Source organism: Mirounga leonina, unplaced genomic scaffold, assembly GCF_011800145.1.
Source record: "Mirounga leonina isolate KUSES-001 unplaced genomic scaffold, KU_Mleo_1.0 Mir_104, whole genome shotgun sequence".
NCBI classification, from domain to species: domain Eukaryota; kingdom Metazoa; phylum Chordata; class Mammalia; order Carnivora; family Phocidae; genus Mirounga; species Mirounga leonina.
Genome location: NW_023270231.1, coordinates 3,567,613 through 3,592,817, shown reverse-complemented (window position 1 = coordinate 3,592,817; position 25,205 = coordinate 3,567,613). Strand labels below are relative to the sequence as shown.

General features: G+C 47.3%; 1 protein-coding gene across 1 annotated transcript in view; it reads left to right on the top strand.

Moving 5' to 3' along the window:
* ADAM19 (ADAM metallopeptidase domain 19) overlaps positions 1-25,205 on the top strand; it is a 79,379-nt gene that overhangs the window by 49,486 nt on the left and 4,688 nt on the right. The window contains exons 8-21 of the mRNA XM_035013210.1: positions 1,225-1,296; positions 4,866-5,032; positions 7,172-7,256; positions 8,182-8,321; positions 10,047-10,224; positions 12,822-12,911; positions 14,100-14,295; positions 15,609-15,717; positions 17,038-17,242; positions 17,983-18,060; positions 18,174-18,282; positions 19,327-19,471; positions 20,317-20,401; positions 20,716-20,940. Coding sequence (XP_034869101.1) covers positions 1,225-1,296; positions 4,866-5,032; positions 7,172-7,256; positions 8,182-8,321; positions 10,047-10,224; positions 12,822-12,911; positions 14,100-14,295; positions 15,609-15,717; positions 17,038-17,242; positions 17,983-18,060; positions 18,174-18,282; positions 19,327-19,471; positions 20,317-20,401; positions 20,716-20,940 — 1,884 coding nt within the window. The remainder of the gene's footprint in view (positions 1-1,224; positions 1,297-4,865; positions 5,033-7,171; positions 7,257-8,181; positions 8,322-10,046; positions 10,225-12,821; positions 12,912-14,099; positions 14,296-15,608; positions 15,718-17,037; positions 17,243-17,982; positions 18,061-18,173; positions 18,283-19,326; positions 19,472-20,316; positions 20,402-20,715; positions 20,941-25,205) is intronic.

Here is a 25,205-nt window from a genome sequence, read left to right as displayed (position 1 = left end):
CCCATGCGGTCTCAGAATTCTTCTCACTGTAGAAGGCACTGCCAATCGATTTGAGTGGCATGGCAGACAAAGCCTGTTTGCCAAGGTCTTATGGTCCTGGTTGCCAGCACCCAAGTGTGTCATTCATGTGGCCTCCCATTGCAGTTATTTATGTGGCCATTTTAATTGTGTATTCCTTAAATACAGAATCTGCCATTGTTATTATTTCTGGCTCTCTTTCTGTTTTGTTTGGTTTTTTTTTAAGATTATTTTAGAGAGAGAGAGTGCAAGCGAGCAGGGAGAGGGGGGAGGGAGAGGGAGAGAATTCCCATCAGACTCCCTGCTGAGTGCAGAGCCTGATGCAGGGCTTGATCTCATGACCCTGAGATCATGACCTGAATGGAAACCAAGAGGCAGATGCTCAACCGACTGAGCCACCCAGGAGCCCCTCTCTTTCTGTTTTAATGCAAGATCCTCTGGGCCAGTACCAGGATCTCACACACTGTGTCCTATCTAGTGCCAAGCATAATGCTTTGCACATGGTAGACTTTTTTTTTTTTAATTTATATTTTTATTTTTTTAAAAGATTTTATTTATTTATTTGAGAGAGAGAATGAGATAGAGAGCATGAGAGGGGGGAGGGTCAGAGGGAGAAGCAGACCCCCTGCCGAGCAGGGAGCCCGATGCAGGACTCGATCCCGGGACTCCAGGATCATGACCTGAGCCAAAGGCAGTCGCTTAACCAACTGAGCCACTCAGGAGCCCGCACATGGTAGACTTTTAGCAGCAATTTGATCAATGTTGATTGATCACATGTAGGGAGGCCTCGTGAGATCCCTGTGATGATGGCTTCATGTTGGAGTGATGACCAATGCAAGGATCAGATTGGTCCCACTTCTAAGCCACAGTGAGAGTTTGCAGGAGACCTGGTAATTTGGAGGACAGGAGAGCAGGTTTGACTTCAAGGGCTGGAGGAAGAGAATTCAATTTACTGTACATCTATGACATGTCTACTGTGTGCTGGCATTGAACTGGCAGCTGGGGATGCCAAGATAAATGTGCCCAGGTTCTGCCCTCCCTGAGCTGACACCATGGGGAGGGGGGAGGGGGAGAGGAAATTGTATAAAATAATTGCTCATAGGAGTCTGGAGAAAATAAAACCTAATTGAAAGACAAAAAATGGGGCACAGGAGGGGTCCAGGAAGGGGTTCTGGGGCCTCACCTTGCTCTGCTTGCTCCACTTAGTTTCAGAAGAATCGGCGCGACCAGGACGCCACCAAACACAAGCTCATGGAGATCGCCAATTACGTTGATAAGGTGAGACCAGGTGTGTACTTTGTGGGCAAGGTGCCAGCACCTTAGAGGGGCCACAGGACAGGACATGGCATGGCACCTGAGCTTCCTCAGGGATTGGTCACCCCAGCCAGTTTCGGAGAGGCAATAGCAATGCCATAGAGGCTCAGGGTGGTCATGACAAAGCCCTCAACTCTGTGACCTTAGCCAGGGAACTTACCTTGTTTGGGTTGCAGTTTTGTTTTGTTATGTTTTTAATTTACAAAGTAGAGGGGCTGGCTTAAATCAATGGCTTTCAATATTTTCGTTTTTCTGGTGGAACCCTTCTTTTAAATGAAATCTTATGCCAATGTCTAATATTAAGTCAGATAAAAACAGACTCTTTAAACCAAAGCAGGGGTGAGGATCCAGAGTGCTGTCCTCTTGCTCCTTCCCCTCACCCCTGCAAATGGCCGCCAGGGAACCTAGGACGTGAAAGAGCCCAGTTTAAGAATGCTTTAAGGTTCTCTAAGGTTCCCTCCAGGTATAAAGCCCAGAAGTTTCCTGACTTGGGGGAGAATTGAGGTAGGTCAGCATGGGAAATGTACAGAACCTTAAAAGTTGAGTGGTTTGTTTTGGGCCAATCTGTATAGCCTTCATCTATAAAATGGTTCTAAAATTATTTATCTCTTACAAAGACCATGTGAATGGTTAACTCTCCTAGATCAGGCCCTTTTAAAACATGCCCTTAGGAAATACCCAAATTCTTGAATTTTACTAGAACAGGCTGGTCTGGGACTCGGAAATAACTCTGTTTATATGAAACAGAGTATTTGTTACACTGCAAAATGCAGTAGAATAGATAACCTTAAATTACAGTACTCTCTTGATAGCCTAGTAGTAAATAGTTTTTAAAAACAGATTTTAATATGTTTAAGGTCACAGGTCTCTTTGAGAATCTGAAAATATTTATCGTACAATTTCAGGGCACTCAGCACTTCTGCAGCTTACCTCTGGGCCTGTTAGGAATTCATGGATCCCAGTCTAAAGGGGAAATTATTTTTTTCTAAACATTAGAAGATAAAGAAGAGATATTAAATATTTTTTTTATGGATTTACAAGCAAATTTGGTAGTGTTCTGAAGTCATCAGGCGGGAGAGTCTGTAGTCTATGTTTTTGTTTTGCCCTAGATGGCTCTGGAAACACTGGTAACAGGTGAAAGTCATGAGCATTTCCTGGAAGGAAGGCCTCCAGGGACACAGCTCAGTCCTCTCTCTAGCTCTCAGTTCACTCAACAATAACATTTAAATGATCCTACATCCCAAACACTCAACATCTGGGAAAACAAGAAAAGCTCATTTCCTGGGGGGTATACAGGAGGCAGACCCTGTTCTCACCCACATGATGTCTATTGTTCTGGAGACCCAGCAGGTGGGAAGCTTGGCTGGGTCTCCCCTTTGTGAACTCTCCAGCTGGTCTGCGTGGTGGAACCAAGGGTGCTGACGAAAAGTGGAAGAGAGGCAACATTACGCCTCAGCCCTTATGTGAAGCCCCTAGCCTTGCTTAGCTGGTCCCTTCTGGCGAGCGGTCTTGGTTTTCTTCTGAGCAGCTGATTTTAGTCGCTGTGGCTGGGGTGAAGGAAGGCACTTTTTTGAGGCTTGCTGACCCAGCTACTTGAACTGAACTGTTGAACTAAAACTGGAATGAACTGCACTAATTTGCTGAATCATGAATCCAATCCAAAAATGTTTTTCCTTAACTGTGAAAAAGCCAAGTTTAAGTCCTTAAAAGCTCCCTCATGAAGCAAGTTAAATTGGAATCCAAACCCTTTATTTTCTGTAATGATTGACCTGGCACAAAATGGGAAAATCAAAATTTCCTTTGCAATCAACTGTTATTTCACGGAATCTGGAGCCCATCTGAGACCACAACTTCTTGGGGGCAAGATGATTCTCTGGATGTGTAAATACACCAGCACTGAAGCAGTGAGAGTCTTGAGTGGCTCTGAGATCTGATCTGATCATCTGGGCCTTCATCCTGGCTCCACTGTCTTCCTGCTGACTTTAGGCAAGTTACTGAACTTTTCTAAGCTTCCGTGCTTGGGACATAGAATGTGCTCAATAAACATTGATGTTACGATTGTTGTTTTTAGCTGCTGCAGTACCTGCCAATTTTGGATTAAGATGGTATCTTCCGCTCATGTGGTCTGGGTTTACGTGCAATTTTGTTTTCAGAGTCACTGCCTCAGTAATCTCTAGGGTAGGCCAGTCAAAGAATCCCTTCAACCTATGCCTTCCAGTGGTACTTAGCTCTAAAGAAAACCCTCTTCCTGTTTATGTGTGTATGAGATGAAAGATACCACGTCACAAAGGTCAGGTGTAGCTCTAGTCCGAAGGAACCTGAGAGTCAGGTCTCATTTATAGAATTTCAGGATCTCTGGACAAAACGCTAGAGGGGATCTGGGACCTTTGCAGCCTCATGCTGGCCACCTGTCTGGGACATTCGTGACAAAGCCTGAACACCTCCAGTGGTGGGAAAGGGAACTCTGGAGAATAAGCGTGTCCGTCTACTTGTATATCATGTATACCCATGTACTTCCAAAATGAGTGGGAGACCGCATGCAATAACGCATCCATTTACAATTTGGCATATCCATACTGCGGAATACTATTTAGCAATAAAAAGAACGACAAACTGATGTATAGGCCATGAGATGGATGAATCTCAAAAACATGCTAAGTGGAAGAAGCCAGACACAAAGACCACATATGTAATTCCGGTTAGAGGAAACGTCTAGAAAAGGTAAATCTGTAGAGGCAGAAAGTAGATTAGTGATCGCCTGGGTCTGGGGGTGAAAATGGGAAAAGACTGTAAATGGACATGAGGGACCTTCTTGGTATGATGAAAATACTCTCTAATTGGATTGGGGTGATCATTTTACATCTTGGTAAATTTACTAAAGATATTGAGCTGTACACCCCAAATGGGTGGATTTTATGGTATGTAAATTATACCTCAACATACAAGAGGAATTTTGTATAAGAGAACTTTTTAGACATGTATAAAAAAGATAAGTTAGGCAAGTTACTGAACTTTTCATGTAAGGAATTGGGAGAGAGGACTGTACTGGACAGCTGGGCCCAGGGTACTTATCACAGGCAGCAGCAAAGCTTAGCTCTGAGCTTACTTCTAACTAACTTTAGTTACAAGGGTGTTTTTGGGGTTTTTTTCCTATTTTAAAATGAAACGTCTTCTTGTCTGTCGTACCTATTGGTCACGCCCCACTTTGGGAGCAGTTTATAAACAGCACTGATGCTGTCTGCACATGAGAGCCCTGTCCACGTGCGGAAGCAAGTCTGTGTCCTGTCCTGTCTCAGTCTTCTTTCCTCTAAGCTGAGTGACCCCAGCTCTGCCTCCAGAACGTTGCGCATCTTAGGATCTCACTGCTCCCTCCTGAAAAATGTGACTCGCAGCCCCTGTGGCCTCCCTGCCCTGGGAGGCATGTGCTGCAGAGCAATCTGGTATCTGCTCTGAGTGCTGAGGTTAGGAAGGGGCACATAAACGTCAGGCGGTGTTGACAGACGATGCAGTGGCTCTCCTGTGTGCACTTTCAGTTTTACCGATCCTTGAACATCCGGATTGCTCTCGTGGGCTTGGAAGTCTGGACGCATGGGAATATGTGTGAAGTCTCGGAGAACCCCTACTCTACTCTCTGGTCATTTCTCAGTTGGAGGCGCAAGCTGCTCACCCAGAAGAACCATGACAACGCACAGTTAATCACGTACGTGGCCTTTGTGCATGTGTGTTTCCCCGGGCCTGGCTGCACAGCCCCCGCCTGCAGTGTGTGCACTCTGCCTTTTTCCCCCGGGGCTCAGTGTTGGTGGTACCAACCATCCTGCCTCTCTGGTCCAGATAATCCCTTATTTCTCAGGCATGTGCTCTGCCCCCAGGACACCCAGGAAAGTATTAAAACCCTGAGAGTCATAGACTCTCAGTCAACCGCAAGCAGTGCTGACAATCTAGATGAGAAACTTAGACTTACACATATTCCGTTGAACATCTGAAACAGTTGGGTGTGTATGTGGGAAGTGACTGATCGTCACTTCAGACTTTCTGAGGGGCTCATTCTGGTCTGCATGGTGCTACGTTGTAGTACGCGTGCTCATCTCCCAAAGCAGTAGCTTACTTAGCTTGCCCTTCACTTTGTCCCCAGGGGCTCAGCGCTGAGTGCCTGAACTGGTTTGAGTGGCAGATAGTGCAGGAACCGTGTGTTGGCTGGGAGGGAGACATCGGGGGTGGGGGGAGTTGTGCCGGAATTTCTTCAATCCCGGAGAGAAAAGAATAGATAGTGTTGGGGGTCATGGTGGTACCTGAAGCCCCCCGGAGGTGGAGGGTGAATATCTGGTGTTTTTAGTGTTGACTTCCAAAGGTATTCTGAGACAGTTATAACCAAAGGCCCATACATAGTAAAACCATTTTGCTTTTGTTCCCTAAAAAATCTCTCTGAATCAACGATCAGTTAAACATTTGTTCACTCTTTAAAAGAAATGGGGAGGGGCGCCTGGGTGGCTCAGCTGGTTAAGCATCTGCCTTCAGCTCAGGCCCTGATCCCAGGGTGCTGGGATCGAGCCCCACATCGGGCTCCCTGCTCAGTGGGGAGTCTGCTTCTCCCTGTCCCTCTGCCTGCTGCTTCCCCTGCTTGTGCACTCTCTCTCTCTGTCTCTGTCAAATAAAAAAAAAAAAAAAAAAATCTTTAATAGAAGTGGGGAAATAACTGTACCAAAAATCTGGGCTATGGTTATTTCACAACAGTACATTCACCTAGGAAATTTTTGGGTTTTGCCTGAACTTTGGAAGCCTGCTGTCCTGCTTGGAATCCAGGTGTCCAGTAAGACTTCCCTAGGGCCATGTCTAAGTTTATAAAATGACCTGTGCGGCTTCCTAGAGATTTGCATATATTTTATGTGTTTTCTTGCACATTGTTTCTCTGAAGAAGAATCTGCCTTCAATTCAGCAAACACTTATTAAGTGCCCTCTATGTGTCAGATACTATGCTAAGTTCTGGTGACCCCCAAAGAAATAAGGCCATCTTGGCTCTCAAAGGTCTTGTGGTCTCGGTGAGAAGACAAACAGGGAGCTCTGAAAGCACCGCAAAATGCGTTTCCATGTAGATCCTTTCAATAAATCCCATGTTTGTGGCATGCAGGGGAATACTGGTGTTTTAGTCATCCCCTCTCCTCTGCCCTGGATGGATACAGCTGAGAGAGGGGTGGCTTGAACTGGGGGAATGTAGCTGGCTGTTGGCAGGTTTGCATCACAATTGCAGAACAAAAGCAGAAACAGCGCATCTTTGCACCCAGCTGCACTTTGCGAGGCTCCTGATGGGACACATCTGTTTCCTTGGCCCCAAAGTGATGTGGAAATGAAGCATCAGCCCCCACAGCTGCTGCCCGATCCCCCCACCCCGCCCCAATACGCATACCACAGAGCCGGGGATATGGCCCGGGCCCCTGGCAGCTGACAGAAGTGGTCATGAGTCACTTCAGCATCAGAACCTGGGCCACTCTCCCCTCAGCCCCTCCCTCTCTGACCTTTTCCTCTGCAGCAGGAATGGGATGCTGCTTTATGAGCCCTGCCCATTTCCTTCCAGGGAATGGGGCTCTGGGCATACTGTGGGAAAAAGCGACCTTTTGCCCTTTCTATTTCTCTGGAGCAGTGAGAGAGTAGGTGAGAGGAAGTGAGAGGTGTGGTGACCTGGAAGTTGTCCAGCTGGCCTAGAGCACCAGGGTCTCTCTCCTTGGGAAGGATCTAGGAATGTCAGCGGGGCCAAGGAACTCCATGATGGCCACCTGTTCCCAGGCACAGTGGAACAGCCCTCCCAACTGCCATCTGAATGACCTTCTCTTGTTCCTTCCTGCAGGGGCATGTCTTTCCATGGCACCACCATCGGGCTGGCCCCCCTCATGGCCATGTGCTCTGTGTACCAGTCTGGAGGAGTCAATATGGTGCGTCTCAACCAGTATGTTGATGCTGTAGAAGGCAGAAAACTGCCTCATGGGACAGGAGGTCATTTTGTGGGGGAAAAAAAAAAATTATACTTATTATTGCAGGGAAAAAAACCTTGACATCAAGTCAGGCAGTTGTTTAAAATGAAGTCATTAAGGGGCGCCTGGGTGGCTCAGTCGTTAAGCATCTGCCTTCAGCTCAGGTCATGATCCCATGGTCCTGGGATCAAGCCCCGCGTTGGGCTCTGCTCAGCGGGAAGCCTGTTTCTCCCTCTCCTGCTCCCCCTGCTTGTGTTCCCTCTCTCGCTGTGTCTCTCTGTGTCAAATAAATAAATAAAATCTTTAAAAGTAAATAAATAAATAAAATGTAGTCATTAAGTTCTAAGAGATGGAGGTACCTAGGGATAAATTTTCATTTATTATAGTTTATCCCCAATTTTCAAGCTCAGGAGAACCCTGGAAGTGATTACATTACATCTAGTGATATCACTAGATCTCTCTCATCTCTCATCTCTCAAACCAAGGGCTGGAGAATAGTAAGATAATAGAAATAAAAAAATATTTTTTATCCTCGGTTTTACGTTATTATGCATATCATTATGAAACGAGCTTGTCTCAAAGTCATGGTCAGGAAATTATTGACTTCTTTTGAAATTCTCTCTAGCTTTGTGGGACTGTTTTGATTATTCATCTCTAGCCTGTGAAGTAGATGTCAAGGAGGCCTGCCCTCCATTTGTCTGTCCACCTCTTTATCCCGTATTTATCCACAGATGTAGCATGACGGTTAAAAGCACAGGCTTTCGTCACCGAGTCTGTGGGCGCACTGATGGTGGAACCGGTGGGCAGCTGTAGGCCTGGCTAAGAAAAGACAGGAACAGGAAGTAGGGAGAGCTGTGTTCTTGACCTGCGCTCTCTCCTTGGGCAGGACCACTCTGAGAATGCCATTGGTGTGGCTGCCACCATGGCCCACGAGATGGGCCACAACTTCGGCATGAGCCATGATTCTGCGGATTGCTGCTCGGCCAGCGCGGCTGACGGCGGGTGCATCATGGCAGCTGCCACTGGGTGAGTCAAGCAGCAAGGTGAGGAGAGCAGAGTGTGTGAGGACAGTACAACCCAAGTGTTCCTCCCCGTCGGCCCTAGGAGCCTCTGTCACCCTCTCTTGGGGGCCTTGGAGAGAAATGCGGTTGACAACAAAGAAACTGGAAGAGAACCAAGAAAGCAAATGTGTGCAAGGAGCTCTAGGTTTGTAGCAGGCAATTTGGTGCTGGTGGAACCCTAGGTATACTTAATTCTGTCTTAAGGTCTTCAGCTGTAAAATTGGCCTGACCACATATGTCTTTTTCACTTCACGAATTTTTGAAGAGGACCCATTTTGAACAGCCCCAATCCTTAAGTTCCCTTTTGTCCCAAGGGAACTTGGTCAGTGCTGATTCAAAGTTCTGATGTAGCCTACACAACAAGGAAAAGGACAGGGAGCAACGATGCCCACATAGTGACTCCTCAGGGAATTTACAGGTTGCATTTACCGTGAGGAACAAGAAAAGCCAGCTACGTCTTACTGTATCTGTGACGGGTTTTTTAACCAGAGCCTTTGAAAGAAATTCTGGTGACAGCCACAACTCTTAGTCACAACTCTTAATATTTAGTATCTGAACTCATACAGCAGAGAGCATTGGGTTCTTCCAAGACTGAGTCACTCTTTGGAAGGCATCATGGTAGGAATTTGTGTTCCCTCTACTCCAAACCATTAGAGCCTGCTTATGCTTCTCAGGGAATGCTGTTTCAGTGTCTCTAAGAGGAAATGCAACTTTCTTGGGGTTCCAGTGTCCAGTGTTTGTTCATCGCTTCTTGGCTGTGACATAGATAGGATGATGTTGACATGCAGGATACAACTCCATGGGTCACGCTCAAATCCCTAAGAGCTCACAGTTAAGTCCACCCTTTTCTCTCTCAATCTGAAAAGCATATTTATAGTCATATGGTTGAGAGTTATATTAAGTAATACTCCATTTTGTTTTTAAACTATAAGCAAATATAAACTACTAAAGTAGCTTAAAAATTGTTGGCCACAAATTCCTTGTGACAGACCTAATAACTGTAGGGGACCCTCCAGTGTTTAACTTTAGTTGGTTTAGAGCATTGGGAAAAGGATAACTCTTCCTTTATAGACCCAAATTGTGGTACTGACCTGTTGTTAGAGAATGTATGACTTCTGATTCTTTTTTTCCAATAGTAAAACTCAGGACCTTTCATAATCTTATGATAAAACTATGCATCTGTGAATTGCTGGTTGAGTTTGGAGTGCTGCCTGTATCCTTAGAATAGAGGTCATAAGATTCCTGGCCCAATGAAGAAATTAAACCCATGATCTTGGCTTCTTTTTTTTGGCCTGCTCTTCTGTTCCAAGAAAATCTCCATCTAATATCAGCTTCAGGAAACGTTTGGGTTGGCTAGTATTTTATTCAGCTCTAAAACTCAGGAAACCTATTTTAACATATTCAATTACCCTTTATTTATTGCACCCTTTCCTACAAAGGGCAAAAATTGCTGCTTCTGATTCTCAAATACCTCCTCCATGCACAGTGAGGGAAAAAAGAACATAATGGGGTGCTTAGAAAGAATTGTAAGATAATGTATCAGTGATGTTCTAATGGGACAGAAAGTGTGTGCATGGGACTATGGGGGTCTGAATCCAGGTGGAATCAGCCTCATGGGCGGCAGGATTGAGACTGTTCTGGCTGCTTGATGCTCAGATTACCAACTAACTCTAACCTTACTCCCTGCCAGGCATCCCTTTCCAAGAGTGTTCAATGGATGCAACAGGAAGGAGCTGGACAGGTATCTGCAGTCAGGCGGTGGGATGTGTCTCTCCAATATGCCAGACACCAGGACACTCTATGGAGGCCGGAGATGTGGGAATGGGTACCTGGAAGATGGGGAAGAATGTGACTGTGGGGAGGAAGAGGTAAGGTGTCATGGTAGTGCTAGTGGGAAGGGAAGAATGGGCACTGGTTTCAAATCTTAGAGTCAAAGAGAATGCAACTGAATACTTCTTAGTCTTAGGCATTTCCCACATACACATGGCTATCAAAGACCCCCATCACAAATCAGATGTGGAGAGTAAGCCTTCAATATGGACCATTTTTGCAGACTCCTTCAGTTTGAGGTTGGCACTGTTGGTGTCCAGGTCAGGGTGGAGTTCTCCTTGGGAGTTTCTCGTCTAACCAAAACCCATCATCTCTTCCCCAGTGGAGTTACAGATGGCTTCCTTGGTCCTCCAGCTACACGGAGTTTATTCCGGAGGCCACACAGCTGGATATATGAACTTGAACCTGGGCCTTGAGGAGGCTTTTAAAATAACAAGCTTGGGCTATTTAGGCTGGAGAAGAGATGATTGAAAGAGGATGTAGGAAGTACTGTTAGGTCTGGAAAGGGCACCTGCAAGAAGAATGAACAGAACTGTTTGTGTTCAAGCTGCTTTCCTTCCTTCTGATCTTCAAAATGAGTGGTGGGCATGCAACATAGCGCTGTCATCTTTGGCAGATGTGTGTTTTTCTGCAAAAAGCAGAACTGGATAGTTTCATGTCTATTTTCTGAAGGATGAAATATGTACGTTAACATATGCAAAACAGTCAACTGTGTGAAGGGGAGACTGAGGGTATGTATAAGACTATTTGATTTTAAAACCTTTTCTGTGGTTTGATTTTTGTTTTTTGTTTTTGTTTTGTTTTGTTTTTGAGAGAGAGGGAGAGCAGGGGAGGAGCAGGGGGAAAGGGAGACAGAGAGTCTTAAGCAGGCTCCATGCTCAGTGCAGAGCCTGATGCAGGGCTTGATCTCACGACCCTGAGGTCGTGACCTGAGCCAAAATCAAGAGTGGGCTGCTCAACTGAGCCACCCAGGCACCCCTGATCTTTGTCTTTAATGTCAACACCTAACTTTCATAATAAAACAAAAACTAGTGAAAGGTTCTGCCTCCCCCACCACCATGAATTCAGAGAGATCAGTCCAGACTCAAGAGAAAGGAGAGAGTTGTCCCCTCTTACCATGGAGGGTCTAGTGGAGTTGAGGAGCAGTCCATGAGTGGGCTCAGCCAGTTGGCTTATGTTCAGCAAATATTTACTGAGTGTGGGGCACTATGTTGGGTGCTAGGGATAGGATGGATAGCAAAAATAGACATGGTTCCTGTCCTTGTGGAGCATATTATCTCCTGGGGGAAACACACAGTGGCCAAATAATTGCAGAAGTGTATGAGCACAATTTGTGGTAGAGGCTTAGGAAGGCCAATGATAGTGCTGTGAACATTTGCAGTGTGAGGTGGGAGTGTGACTTCTGACCCCATATCTGCAGGCAAAGTTGTGAGTTACTGAGGAGCACAAGGAGATAAAGCACATTTTAGCTAGAGGAGAAGCCACACCCTGAAGTGGGAGGAAACATGGTCTGCCTGGAGCCTAGGACAGTGGGAGATTAATGGAAGGAAAGTGTCCTTTTCCTTCTCTTAGGGGAAACAAGTGGATGGGCATCGTAGTCGGGCATGCAATGTGTCTCTCCAACAGACCAGATCTGGGCAGTTAAGGTTAGGATATGGTTCATAAGCTTGGGCAGGCCGCAGGCAGACATGGCTTGAATTCAGCTTCAGCACTTGCTGGGTGTGTGCCTTGACCAGCATAAGACTTGTCTGAGCTCCATTTCCCTATCTGTGAAATGGGAATAATTGTGCCTCACAAGGCTGTGATGGACCTATGCATGGGGCCTGGCACATTGTCAAGACATGGTTTAGGATAGGCCTATGAATATAGTAGGAGTGTGATAAGGACACTCAGAGTCATGGGGGGCGCGTCTCTCATCATCTTTTGAAATCTCATGCTGTACATCAGCAAGTCAGGACCCATAAGGCAAGAAGAAGAGAGGGGAGCATGGAACCCCTAAAGACCTTCTGTTCCAAAAAGGTCCAGGCCAGTGAAGGGTGAGGAAGAGCAGCAGATGGTGAGAGCAGAACTTCTGAACTCAGAAGTTATTCCAACCTGGCCTTTGCTTTTGATGGCCTTTTCTTATGGGATAAAAGGCCCAGAGCGTAGAAGACATGGTCTCTGGACGTTCTATTGGGGCTGAGAAAAACAAATCCCAGAACTCTTCTATAGTGTACTATTATGCTAAACATCATGTTTTTGAAGAATATGGGATTGCAGGGAGAAACATACATATTAGATTAAATTAAAAAGCAGTGTGGATACTATGATTTTGTAAAATAAGTATGTGTCTACATATGTGAAAGGGAAAACGCCTGGGTAAGTAGTCACACCCAACATGTAGTTGCGTTTATGTTGTGATGTGACTGGCGATTGTGCTTTTTATATGTTTTCTGTGATAAATACACATGACCTTCATGATAAACCTACAAAGCGAATTTTTTGGTAAAGATTTTCTGGGGAGCTTGGGCCCCAGGGGCCTGTGGGGCAGGGGTGGGGAAGTGTGGGAGGTGGGTGAAGGGCTTCCCCCTGCCCCGAGTCCTGTCTCCCTACTCTGCTGCCCCAGAGCCCATGACCATACCCTCTGCCTCTGCAGGAATGTGAGAACCCATGCTGTAATGCCTCGAATTGCACCCTGAAGGAAGGGGCTGAGTGTGCCCATGGCGCCTGCTGTCACCGGTGTAAGGTAAGAGGCCCTTCCCCCCCCCCCCCCCAGGGCCCCAGGGCTCTGACCTGACAGCCCAGTGCTCTGCTGGGGGCTGATGGCTGGGATTCAGCCTCCATCCCTCTGGGAAGTGATGGCGGCAAAGGTTCAGAAACATGCAGCTGGGCCGGCCCCTCAGACAGAGTTTACTATTTCCTATATTACGCCTCACTGGCTTCAAATCATCCTAAAGGGCTGTGCCACCTGGAAGATGGGAGACTGACTTTATTTATCTATTTATTAAAATTTTATTTTATTTCATTTAAATTCAATTAATTAACATACAGTGTGTTATTAGTTTCAGAGGTAGAGTTCGGTGATTCATCAGTTGCATCAGCCTACTAACCATCTGAGTCGAGGTTCCTTATCTGCAAAATGGGAAGAGTGTTAATAACACTGACCACCCAGAGAGACTGGAAGACTCAAACGGGAAACTTAGTCTTTACCATTCCCCACTGTTGTGCTATTGATCAGGTTATTTTTATCTCCAGAAAGAGGCAAATAACAGCATCTGCCTCATGGATATTGTGAGGCTCACATGGGATCAGTATGTGTAGCTTAGCCCATTGCTTGGCTCAGTAATGGGGATATATTATTGCTCAAGTGCTTTGTAAATTCAGGGGTGTTGTGTGAATAGTGTGTGTGTGTGTATGTGCATGCACATTTGTGTGTATATATTAGTGGGCCTGGCTCTTTAGCCACTTACTGGCCAGCAGACTTTCGATACCTTGCTTAACTTCTTCTGCCTCAGGTTTCATCATCTGTAAAATAGGGATAATTATATATTACCTAGAACTCTCATGAAAAGTAAATGAGGTAATATTTGTACCAGGCATTAAGTGGGAGCTCTGTAAAAGTAGCCATTATTACTAAAGCACTTAGTAAACTATAGATTGTTGCATAAATATTATTCTTACTTACTTCTTAAAACGGCTAAGAAGAGGAAATGAGTTAGCATTTGTGAAAACACCTTGAAAACCTCTAAGTCATTATTCATATTAGAAGGCTAATGATGGTTTAAGCTAATGAGGCCATGCAAAATAGCGGTCCCCGGAATACTGGAAATGGGAAACTCTGTTCCACAAGAGGGATGCCCACGAGACCTTTGCTGGTAGGGTCGAGGGCATGCGGGAGATTGACTGTTTTTTCCCTCTTGTTCTCTCGGTTCAGCTGCTGGCCCCTGGAACCCTGTGCCGTGAGCAGGCACGGCAGTGTGACCTCCCAGAATTCTGCACGGGCAAGTCTCCCCATTGCCCCACCAACTTCTACCAGATGGACGGCACCCCCTGTGAGGGTGGCCAGGCCTACTGCTACAATGGCATGTGCCTCACCTACCAGGAGCAGTGCCAGCAGCTGTGGGGGCCTGGTAAGTACTCTCCTACAGAATGGCCCTCCTCCTGCCCCACCATTTCCAAGCCAACCTTCCCCTGCAGGCCCTTGGCGTAGCTTAGATCCTTGGCTTCCAAATGGCATCTCTAGATACTACCTTTCTACTTCCCCTTGACTCAGGGTAGACCTTCAGAGAGACACAGTGAGCAGTATTCTTCCCAGTTCCTTGATGCTTTAAATCCTCACAGTGAGTAAACGGATAAGAGTAATCCAACAGAAAAATGGGTAGAGCATGGAGACAGAAAAGGAAATACAGATGACCTTAGCTGTGAAAAGATCTTTAACCTCACTCATTAAGTGGAAGCAGATTAGAACTACTATGAGATGGGATTTCTCATATATCAGACTGGCAAAGACTGCAAAGTTAATGTAATAACAATTATAATACCATAACTGTCACAGTAAGAGTGGTAATAATGTAGTGTGGAGAATGTGGGGAATCATATAGGTACAACCCCTATGGAAAGCGATTTGAAGATATCAAAATTCATGGGAGCTTCTCATTGGACCCATCCATTCCACTAGTTAGGAGTGTACCCTACTCTTCTACTTACATATGTATGTGAAGACAGATTTATAAGGATACTGTAGCAGTGTTAGTGATAGCAATAGCAACCTAGATAGCCTTCAGTAGCCACCGATTAAATTAATCCTGGTACACCCATGTCGTGGACCCCTCTGCAGCCGAGTAAAAAAAGGAGGCAACTCTGTATGTACTGAATAAAACTATCTCCTACAATAAATTAAGTGAATAATGCAAGATGCAGAACAGTGAATAGAATTGCTGCCATTCTTTATTAGATTATCTCTAGAAGATACACAAGAATTGTATCTAGAAGATAGAGAGATACAGTTACCTTTTGAAGATACATTATTAGTTGTGACTGCTTCTCCAGGTTGTGAGGAAGTAGGAGATGGAATGGCTACTTAGAAAAATAAAGACATACTTTATTTCCTTAAAATTTTGTGCATGTATTACCTATTTTAAAATCTGAAATGGGACACGACTTTTTCATTACAGTGAAGGCTGAGCAAACAAACCACCCATAGATATAATACCTCAATAAGGTATAAAGAACTGATATAAAAGCTTCTTCTGTGAGTAGGTCTTGATGAGAAGTTGGGGATGGAATAACCTGATGGGGGTACAGGAAGAAAAAGCTGACCATTCCCTCCCCCAAAAACGTTCTTAACCTCATGACTTTACCAAGGGCTAGCTTTGCACTTCGGGAGCTTCTGACATTTCCTAAAGTTGGCTAGTATGCTGATAAATGTTTCTTGCCCACCCAGGAGCCCGGCCTGCCCCTGATCTCTGCTTCGAGAAGGTGAATGTGGCAGGGGACACCTTTGGAAACTGTGGGAAGGACATGAATGGGGAACACAAGAAGTGCAACATGAGGTGATGACCGTAGGGCTAACCCCATAAGATGAAGTGTGACAGGGCAGTTTCTGCTCTGTCCTCACTCCTGCCCAGCTCAGCAGCCTGGGCCTTTAAATAAATTGTCAGAGTCAGTCACCTATTCCAGGCCCGTTGTTAGACAATATACCATTCAGTCTCGGGAAGTCAGAGGGTGGGTGTGGATGGCAATGCTTCCCAGAAAGCTGCCACACTTCCTTTTGGGACCTTACAGTTGGGCAGAGAATCAGCTCTCTTGGGTCATTTCTGTGGGATGCTAATTATACCCTCACCTGAATAGCCTGTCATTCACTCATTCATTCATTCATTCATTTCAACCAGCCATCCACCCATCCATCCATCTATTCATCCACCCATCCACCCACCCACCTATCTACTATCTGTTGAGCATTTGCCATATGCCAGATACGATGCTGAGTACATGGGACTTTTAGTTAACAATACCATGTGATACCAGAACTGAGGCGAGAGCCACCCAAACTGGTCTTAATAGGTCAAGGTGATGTCCCAAGGGAAGTTAGGTCTAGACTGAGATCTGGAGAAATTATCTAGTTGAGCAGGACGGGGAATGTTGTGGGTACACGGGAGAGTAGATAGATGAGTAGAGAAAAACTGGTGGCAGGAGGAGCTGAAAACAGTTTGATTTAGTTAAAGTATGATGTTGGGGTACAGTCGAGGGGGAGCTGCTGAGAAATGAGCCTGGACGGCTGAGCAGGGACCAGATCATGAAAAGCCATGAAGGCATGACTAGGCCAGTTTGGACTTTGGCTGAGAGGAGTTTGGAAATTAGACTCCAGTGGGGGCAAGACAGGAAGCAGGGAGATCCGACTCTTGGTGTCCAAGTAAAGAAGGGTGGTGATGTGGTTTAGGGTTAATGTATATGAGGGAAGATTGACAGAGCTCAAAAATCACTTGAACCCAGGAGCGAGGGTGAATGGGGCATTGGGGCTGACCCCAGGCTTCTGTCTGCAGCCCCTGGGTGCATGGGGGTGGCGGCTGGAGCATAAGGGGGCAGTTGCTCAGGTCAGGCAGTTGTCCTTGCAGTAAAGAGGACTTCCTCAAGCTTGTTCTCTGGCCTAGATCTACCTGGGGACAAGGATCGTATTTCCTGTCCCAAGTCCAGTTTCACATGAGATCTCTCCTGCTGGATCCCTAGAGCACACTCACGGCTCCCTGGCCCCTCTCCCTTCTGAACCTGCTCTCCTGGTCGAGAAAGACCGAGGCTCTTCTGTGCCCCAGCTCTTCCCCTGCCTCTGATTCCACCTCCTTTTCTCTCTCTCTCTCTCTCTCTCTCTGGCTCAGAGATGCCAAGTGTGGGAAGATCCAGTGTCAGAGTTCTGAGGCCCGGCCGCTGGAGTCCAACGCAGTGCCCATCGACACCACCATCATCTTGAATGGGCGGCAGATCCGGTGCCGGGGCACCCATGTCTACCGTGGTCCTGAGGAGGAGGGGGACATGCTGGACCCAGGCCTGGTGATGACCGGGACCAAGTGTGGCTACAACCATGTGAGTCTCTGCCTCACTCAGGGGAGAGGGGAGTGACTGACAAATGTGAGCTCTGGAGGGAAGGTGTCCGGGCTCCAATCCCACCTTTGCAGCCTCCCCAAGCCTCAGTGGCTTCCTTTATAAAGCATGTTAGCCATAGCATGACCCACCCCATAGAATTGTCATAAGGATTGCATGAGAGGATCCCTGTAAACCACTTAGAGGGACTAGCTATTATCACTTTTGTCCTCATCATAAATTATTATATGATTTATGAAATGGACTAGACTCTAGTCCAGAAGCCTGGGGAAAATAAGGGCACCTATCTCAGAGTTAACTGAGAACAAAATTATAAAAGACATGTGAGGTGCTTGGTATAGGACCTGGTGCAGAGTTGACTGCTGTCACCATCATTATTTTTAAGGATAATATTAAAATTAGTGCATGTTAATATATAGCGAAGTAACAAACATATAACCAACACATTAATATAGAATGTAATAACATATTTATTATATTAATATAGTGTTTTAATAATACAGCGTTTGTTATTTTCTCCCCGGTCACAAAAGGAATAGCAGAATTTAGTTAACTATCATCCTGTCCTGGCTTTTTAGGCCATTTTTAGTTTTTCACTGTAATAAATACCTAAACGGAGTTGCATTTCTGAGTCCTGTATGTTCTAAGTGTAAAACCCCAGCCTCCTGATGGCTACCCAGTGTCCCTTCTGTTGGACTGACAGTTTGGTTTCCTCGCTACAGATTTGCTTCGAGGGGCAGTGCAGGAACACGTCCTTCTTTGAAACGGAAGGCTGCGGGAAGAAGTGCAATGGCCACGGGGTGCGTGTGCCCGGGGTTCTGGGGCTCCTCTGCACTGATATCCGCGGGGATAGGCCCCATGGGGGACCGCAGCCCTCTGGGCTGCTGACCCTCATGCCCTTCCCTTGCTCCAGGTCTGCAACAACAACCAGAACTGTCACTGCTTCCGGGGCTGGGCCCCGCCCTTTTGCAACACGCCCGGCCAGGGGGGCAGCATCGACAGTGGGCCCATGCCCCCTGACGGTGAGTGTCTGGCCTGCTCAGGGGCTCTGCCCACTTTTGTGAGGAGGGCTGGGTGACATGGCGTAGACAAAGCGTGAGTCCGCTCCATTATCCTGATTTTGTAGATGAGGGGAAAAAAGGGGAGGAGGGGGATCTAAGCGGGAGAGTGGCTGAGGCTGCCGGGCTGGTGTGGGGCTTATCTCAGTTGCTCTTTCTCTTATCATTTCTACTGAGGAGGGTGACACTCCTTGGGTGAGGGAGAGATTAAGAGAAGTCATGGGTTATTGAATAATCTCATGTAGTTTTGGACAGTGGGGTGGTGACCAGTCCTTCTCAGCCACATAAAAAGAATCATGAACCTGGGGCACATTATAGTGGTTCAGATCCCTTGGATGAGCTAAAGCTTAAGATGGAGAAACAGACATGTGGAAAAATTTACAGTTTTTAGTGTAAATCACGGAGATTCTAGCCCTTTGGTTTCCAAGCTTTTTTTCTTTTCTTTTTTTTAAGAGCAAAGTACTTGTATTTGAATGAAATCTTTTAGAGAAGAAACCCCAATATATAAAACAGATAAAAGTAGTGTGTCACTGGTATATATATATTTTGTACATTTAAATTTGTAATTTGTGAGAACACTGAGGCAGCTTTGATGAAACCAAATACTAAACTGTGGATTATTTGTGAGACTTCTAGTCTTAGATCAGTCTCAGCCTCCCAGCATTTTGGGTTGGTTGCTTTGTGTCCAGAAAAATCATAATTGGGCTGAAAACTAGTGGTAAGTAATAATAAAACTTGAGCTCCTTGTCTCAAAAGGGACTCTTCAATTAAACAGAAGTGGCTGGAGAAGCTTCATTGTGAGGTCTGCACAAAGCAAATTGACCTGTTTAAGCTAATATTAGTGGTTTCCTAATGTGTGTGTTTCATTATACTTCTTAAGTTAAAATAAATAACACAAATGAAATGTAAATTAAATATCTGAAGAAGAATCAGGAATACAGTGTTTGAACTCCACTGCTGCGGCCCAAACAGCTTCTGAATTTCTCACTTGGGTTCTGTTTCTGGAAGGTGTTGGTCCTATGATAGCCGGAGTGTTTACGGCCATGTTTGTGCTGGCGGTCCTTATGCTGATCTGCTACTGCTGCAAACAGAACAACAAACTGGGCCAACTCAAGCCCTTAGTCCTCCCTTCCAAACTGAGGCAACAGTTCAGGTATGATGGGGTGCCATGAAGGGCTTGGGTCCATTTATGGGTCATAAAGCTTTCTGCAAGCAGAACATGGTAAAAAACAAAAACAAAAACCTGGTGGTGGTGGTCTAATCAGAGAAGGCAAGTGAGCCATCCATGCCACCATCTTCCTTTCTGCCTTGCTTCACCACCATGGCCAACGTTACTAGCTGGTCTTACTTTAAGTACTCTCTACTGGTGGTCACTTCAGAATCCTCAGCAGAATGCCTCTAACCAATTCAAGTTGGAATACAAAATGAAATCTATTTGCTGAACTCTTTGTAATTGTCTGGATTTCCATTTCAAAGAGCAGGAAACTGAGGTATCCCAGATGGACTAACCAGCTTAAGTCAGTCATAAGGGTGCCTGGACATCCACTCAAGACAAAGCCTTTCCCCCCGCCCCCCCCCCCCCCGCAGCGATTCATTCCTTTGGATCCTGGGGGGGTGTGATTTCTGAGTCCCCTATTAAATTATGCTTGTTCTGAAGAGCATTTTAAATCCCAAGCCTACCTGGATCTATGCCTGAAGGGACTTGGTGGATAGCTGGTGACATCTTTGTGTCTCCTTGAGGGAGAAGGTTCTCAAAAGGGTGAAGGGAAGGTGCTAAGGAAAACTCTGTTTTGTAAATGTAAAACTCTGTTTCTCCACTGGCCATACAGTGTCTCCACACGTAGGGAGCCGGGGTTCAGGGGAACTAATCCCACTTTGTCCAGAGACTTGGGTGGGGGGGATTTAGCTGCTCGCTGGCCATGCTGGGCCAGAGGGAACTCAGGCTCTGACCCTTGATGAACATCCCCCCTCATCCTTCTCCCCCATTCTTGTTACTAGTTGTCCCTTCAGGGTGTCTCAGAACAGTGGAACTGGCCACGCCAACCCAACGTTTAAGTTGCAGACGCCCCAGGGCAAGCGAAAGGTAAGGGCTTTGCACCATTGAACTTTGCTGCTTTTCCTTTATCCCCCAGGCCCCTGCTGGGTTTTCCTAAGAGCTTCTGTGGGCCTGTGGGATTAGTAATAAAAGGCACTTTCTTGGCTTGAGAGAGATTCTGTTGGTCTGACATCCCCTCATGACTCTAAAGATTGTACCTGACCTCTGGGCACCTGGGGGTTTGGCAGCACGTCCTCCCTTTGGCCTCTGGCCATCTCAGTGGGACATGCAAGGGTACCCCTGAGTTTTGCAGCATATTGAGGATTCCTGGTTCTCAGGTATCCCTGGTCTTATGCATACAGGTGATCAACACCCCTGAAACCCTGCGGAAGCCCTCCCAGCCTCCTCCTCGGCCCCCTCCAGACTATCTGCACAGCGGCTCCCCACCTGTGCCATTGCCGATGCACCTCAGCAGGGCTGCTAGGGGCTCCCCAGGGCCCAGGTCCCAAGTAGAGAGGAAGGAGTCATCCAGGAGGCCTCCTCCAAGCCGGCCAGTTCCCCCAGCCCCAAACTGCATCCTCTCCCAGGTAAGTGGGTTCTCGGCAACCCTGCACTAGGGCCGTGCTTTCAAGGCCACCGGCAATAGGGAGTGACAGAGGCTGTGAAGATGGGACTCTGAGGCCGGAGCGGACCGCCTTGCCTGCATTCTGGTAAATGCAGGGAGCACACAGAGCGTGAGACCGGTGAGCATGGAGAAATTGACTCCCCAGATGGCCCCGAAACTACAGAGGATTTCCTCCGGGGTTGGCCTATTTTATGCCAGACCACTACCTCCCTTCTGGCCCCAGTGAACCTCTGTCAGGTCCCTGTGCTTCTCTTAGTCTTGGCAAATGCTTTGTCTTCTGCCTGGTACCCTCTTTTCTCCTTTTGCATGGCCGGCTCCTGTTCATCCTCAGATCTCCTCCTAGAGGCCACCTCCCCCAAGAAGCCCTCTCTGACCCCCCCAAGCCTGAGTCCGGTGCCCCTGTACTTCTCCCATCATAGTACTTGTCCCTCCGAATTGTACCTTCCACTAATTGGGAAGTCAAATGGGGGATGCTAATTCGAAGGCAGGTCAAGGGAGGTGTGGGAAGTGTGTCACCTCCCTGCAGCCTCTTCATCTGGCCTGTCTGTGCTCGGATGGCTCCCACTCTTCTTGCAGAATTTCCCACAGCAGAGACACACACGTTTCCTTGGCAGGGGTCAGGCCTGATGCCTTCCAGAGCCCTCCTATGTGTTCTAGGGGTGACCCCTCAAGTGGGGCAGACGACTTGCTTATTTTCCTCCTAGGATTGCTTTCCTTAGGCATGGTCAGGGGCTCCTCTGGGGTCCCGGCTGACCCCATAAGGTTGGCCCCAGCTCTGGGAGGGTCCCTGGGACATGGGGTAGTGTCATGGTTGGGCAGAGACGAGAGCATCAGGTTTGGTTCTCCAGCGATGTGAAGCTGCCGTGCTCCCATTTTTCTCATCTGAGGCAGGGGTGGGATGGAAACTGGCCATGCAGAAAAGGGGGGGAAGGGCTGGTAGCGAGAGAGGAGAGGGGGAAGGGAGAAGAGCAAGACGGCAGAACTGAGGAGAGGAGGCAGAGAGTGCACCTGTCAGTTCGGGAGGCCCTAATTGAGTCCCACTGACCCCCTGACCAGAAGCTTAAACTGCAGAAGGCTATCTTCCCACAGTTCTGGAGGCTAGAAAGCCAAGATCGGGCTGTCGGTAGAGTTGGTTTCTTCTGGCTCACAGGTGGCCACTTTCTCCCGTGTCTTCTGTCAGTCCTTCCTTTGTGCCTCGATGTCTCTGTGTCCAGATTTCCTCTTCTCATGACACCAGTCGGGCTGGATGAAGGCCTGCCTTCATGGCTTCATTTTAACATAATTGCCTCATTAAAGTCCCTGTCTCCAAATACAGTCACATTCTGAGGTCTGGGGACTTAGGGCTGCAACATAGGAGTCGGAAGAGCTAGAATTTCAACCCAGGTCTGACTCCAAACTCTTTACCACCCTGTGTGCCAACTCCTGGGGTCTCCCGAGCTGAATGAGACACCACCCTGTCTTGGGGGCATTCATGGTCCAGATCTCAGCTCCACCGCTTGCTAGCTTGGTGATGGGACCACCCTGGGGAAGTGGTGGCGCAGTTTGTAACCTCCCTCTTCTATTCTCTACAGACATGTAGGAGCTTCTACTCCCTACTGGGCAGTGGTGAGCAAAGCAGACCCTGGCTCTGCATCACAGGCTCACATGCCACTGGGCGAGAGACCCCAATATGTGTAGTTACACCAGGGATCAGTGCTGTGAAGGAGACGTCCAGGGTTCTCAGAAAGAGAGTTACAGGGGGACTTGAGCTGCTCTGGGAAATCTAGGAAGGCTTCCCCGAGGAGGTGGCATTTAAGCTGAGAGCTGAGGGATGAGTAGGAGTTAGCTGGCTGTGAGGGGCAGGAGAGGAGAGAGTTTAACTGGTCCAAGGACCTGCTGATAGGGAGCTCCCTGGGGCCCGAGGAGCTGAGATGAGGCTGGAGAATTCCTTGGGAAGGGGGTAGTGGTGGGGCATGGTGACATGATCCACTTTGCCATTTATGAGGATTGCTCTTTGGGCTACCTTTTAGGCGGGAGCTGAGTGTAGTGGCTGGGAGGGACCCCCAGATGCTTCTGGGGCCGTTCATCTTCTTTCGTGCCCTGGGTAGGGTGTGTTCATAGGTACATAGGTGTGTTCACTTCGTGATTATTCATCTAGTTGTATATTCATGATTCACACTTTTATATGCATATGATACTTCAACTTTAAAACACTGGTTTAAAAAAATGGAAGGGCATTCCAGCCGCGGTGTGAGTCACTGGTCCGAGGGGCTGAGACTGGGTGCGTGGACGTCCTAGTCAGAAGGCTGACATGCTTCCCAGAGGACAGACGACGGGAGCCTGGAGCAGGGGTAGCAGGAGTGATGGATTGAAGCTGATGGGAGATGCGTAGGAGAGAAAATGGATGGGACTCGGGGAGTAATTGCCAATGCCCCCTGTGTCTGGTCCGTGCAGCTCGGCTGATGGCGGTGCCGCCCCCCGAGTGGGCCGGAGCGCCTCAGGACTGTTGCTCCTCTGGAAAACTGTGCTGGCTGAGGCCCCTGCAACGTGGCCCGTGGCAGGATGCTGCTGTGGGGGGCGGTGTGGCCATGCCCATAAGGCTCCTGCCCAGATACCCGCCCTGCCCCCCGGTTGCTCGTTTTGCACAGCAAACAGCTCGGGAGCACAGCACTTCCCCACAGCTCCCTGACGTCTGCTCCCAGCTATTGCCTCCCCCAAGAAGGTCTCTGTCCTGGCCTCCAGCAGCCACCGCCATGTGGCCGCTGTCTGGGCTGCAAGGGTGGGCGATTGCACTGTCCTTGGGGGAGGGCATGGAGGTGGAGAGCACGGCTTTTTGGGCACAAGAATCTGCTATTCTTCGGTTCTTTGAGCTTTAGTTTCTGCTTTCAGTTTTCTCATGGGTGAGAAGCTTCTTTCCCCAAATCCCGCTTCTCTGATTAGCTCCTGCCCTCTCCCTGTGCTTTGCCTTTTGGCCATTGTTAGGCCTGCTAGTGACCTCAGGAAGGGGAACATCAAGGTCTTCGGGCACTGGGACTCCCAGTGCCTGGAATTGGCTTCTGGCTCATGCCTCACAGTCTTGGAGATCTGTGAGTGGTGGTGCCATGGCCCATTCTTTGCCCTGTAAAGAAAAAAAAAAAATTTTTTTTTTTGATCACAGAAGAAATACATATTTGAAGGATTTTGACTAGCTCAGAAATTTATTTTTTTAAGATTTTTTATTCATGAGAGAGAGAAGAGAGACAGTGCACAAGCTGTGGGAGGGGCAGAGAGAGAGGGAGCCCGATGCGGGGCTCCATCCCAGGACCCCGGGGATCATGATTGAGCCGAAGGCAGATGTTTAACTAACCGTGCCAGCCAGGTGCCCCTCAGAGATTTACTTACTCAACTAAATGTGTTGAGTGCTTACTGTGTACTAGGTACTGTCTTGGAAGCTTAAGCTCTATCAGTGAACCAAACAGACAAGGACCTCTGCCCCTGCTTCTGGTCTCATTGGGGGTGGAGAGGCAGAAAAGAAGAAATAAGTAAGTTGTATGGTATTTTGGAGGAGGGAAAGTGATATAAAACCCCCCTCAAAAAAAAAAGTAGATTGGGATAAAAGGGTCTGGGAATGCTGAATGCCAGAGTGGGGGGTGTTGTAATTTTAAGTAAGGTGGTCAGGGAAGATCTTATTGAGAAGGTAACAAGACAAATATAAAAGCACAAAGTGAAGAATCCCATTAATTGCACTACCCACAGAAAACCAACATGGCAAATGTGGTTTCTTCTTTTAAAAAAAATTTTTTTTATTTACTCAAGTAATACACATATGTGCTCATGTTAAAAATAATTGAATGTTCCCCTGGATAACCCCCTCCCCACTCGCACCCCATCCCTAACCTCTGTTATCAGTTTGGTCTGTATCCTTTCTGACTTCCTTCTGTGTATTTACATTTACATTGGTGGGGACAATAGGGGAGGCAGGTGGTGACTTATTTTACATAAACCTGTATGTCAGCTTGCAATGACTCTCGATCATCATTCCACCTCAGCTTGTATGCCCTACTTTATTCTTTTTAACTACCACTTCATTTGTCACTATATAACTTCACTAACTTGTCTATTGATGGACATTTTGGCTGTTTGTAATTGCCTTTGCTATCACAAACAGTGTTGCAAGCAACGTGCTTGCAATTTTGTTTTTGTGCACCTATGCAAATGGTAGGAAGCGGAATGATCAGATTGGAGAATGACCATTTCTCATTTTAACAG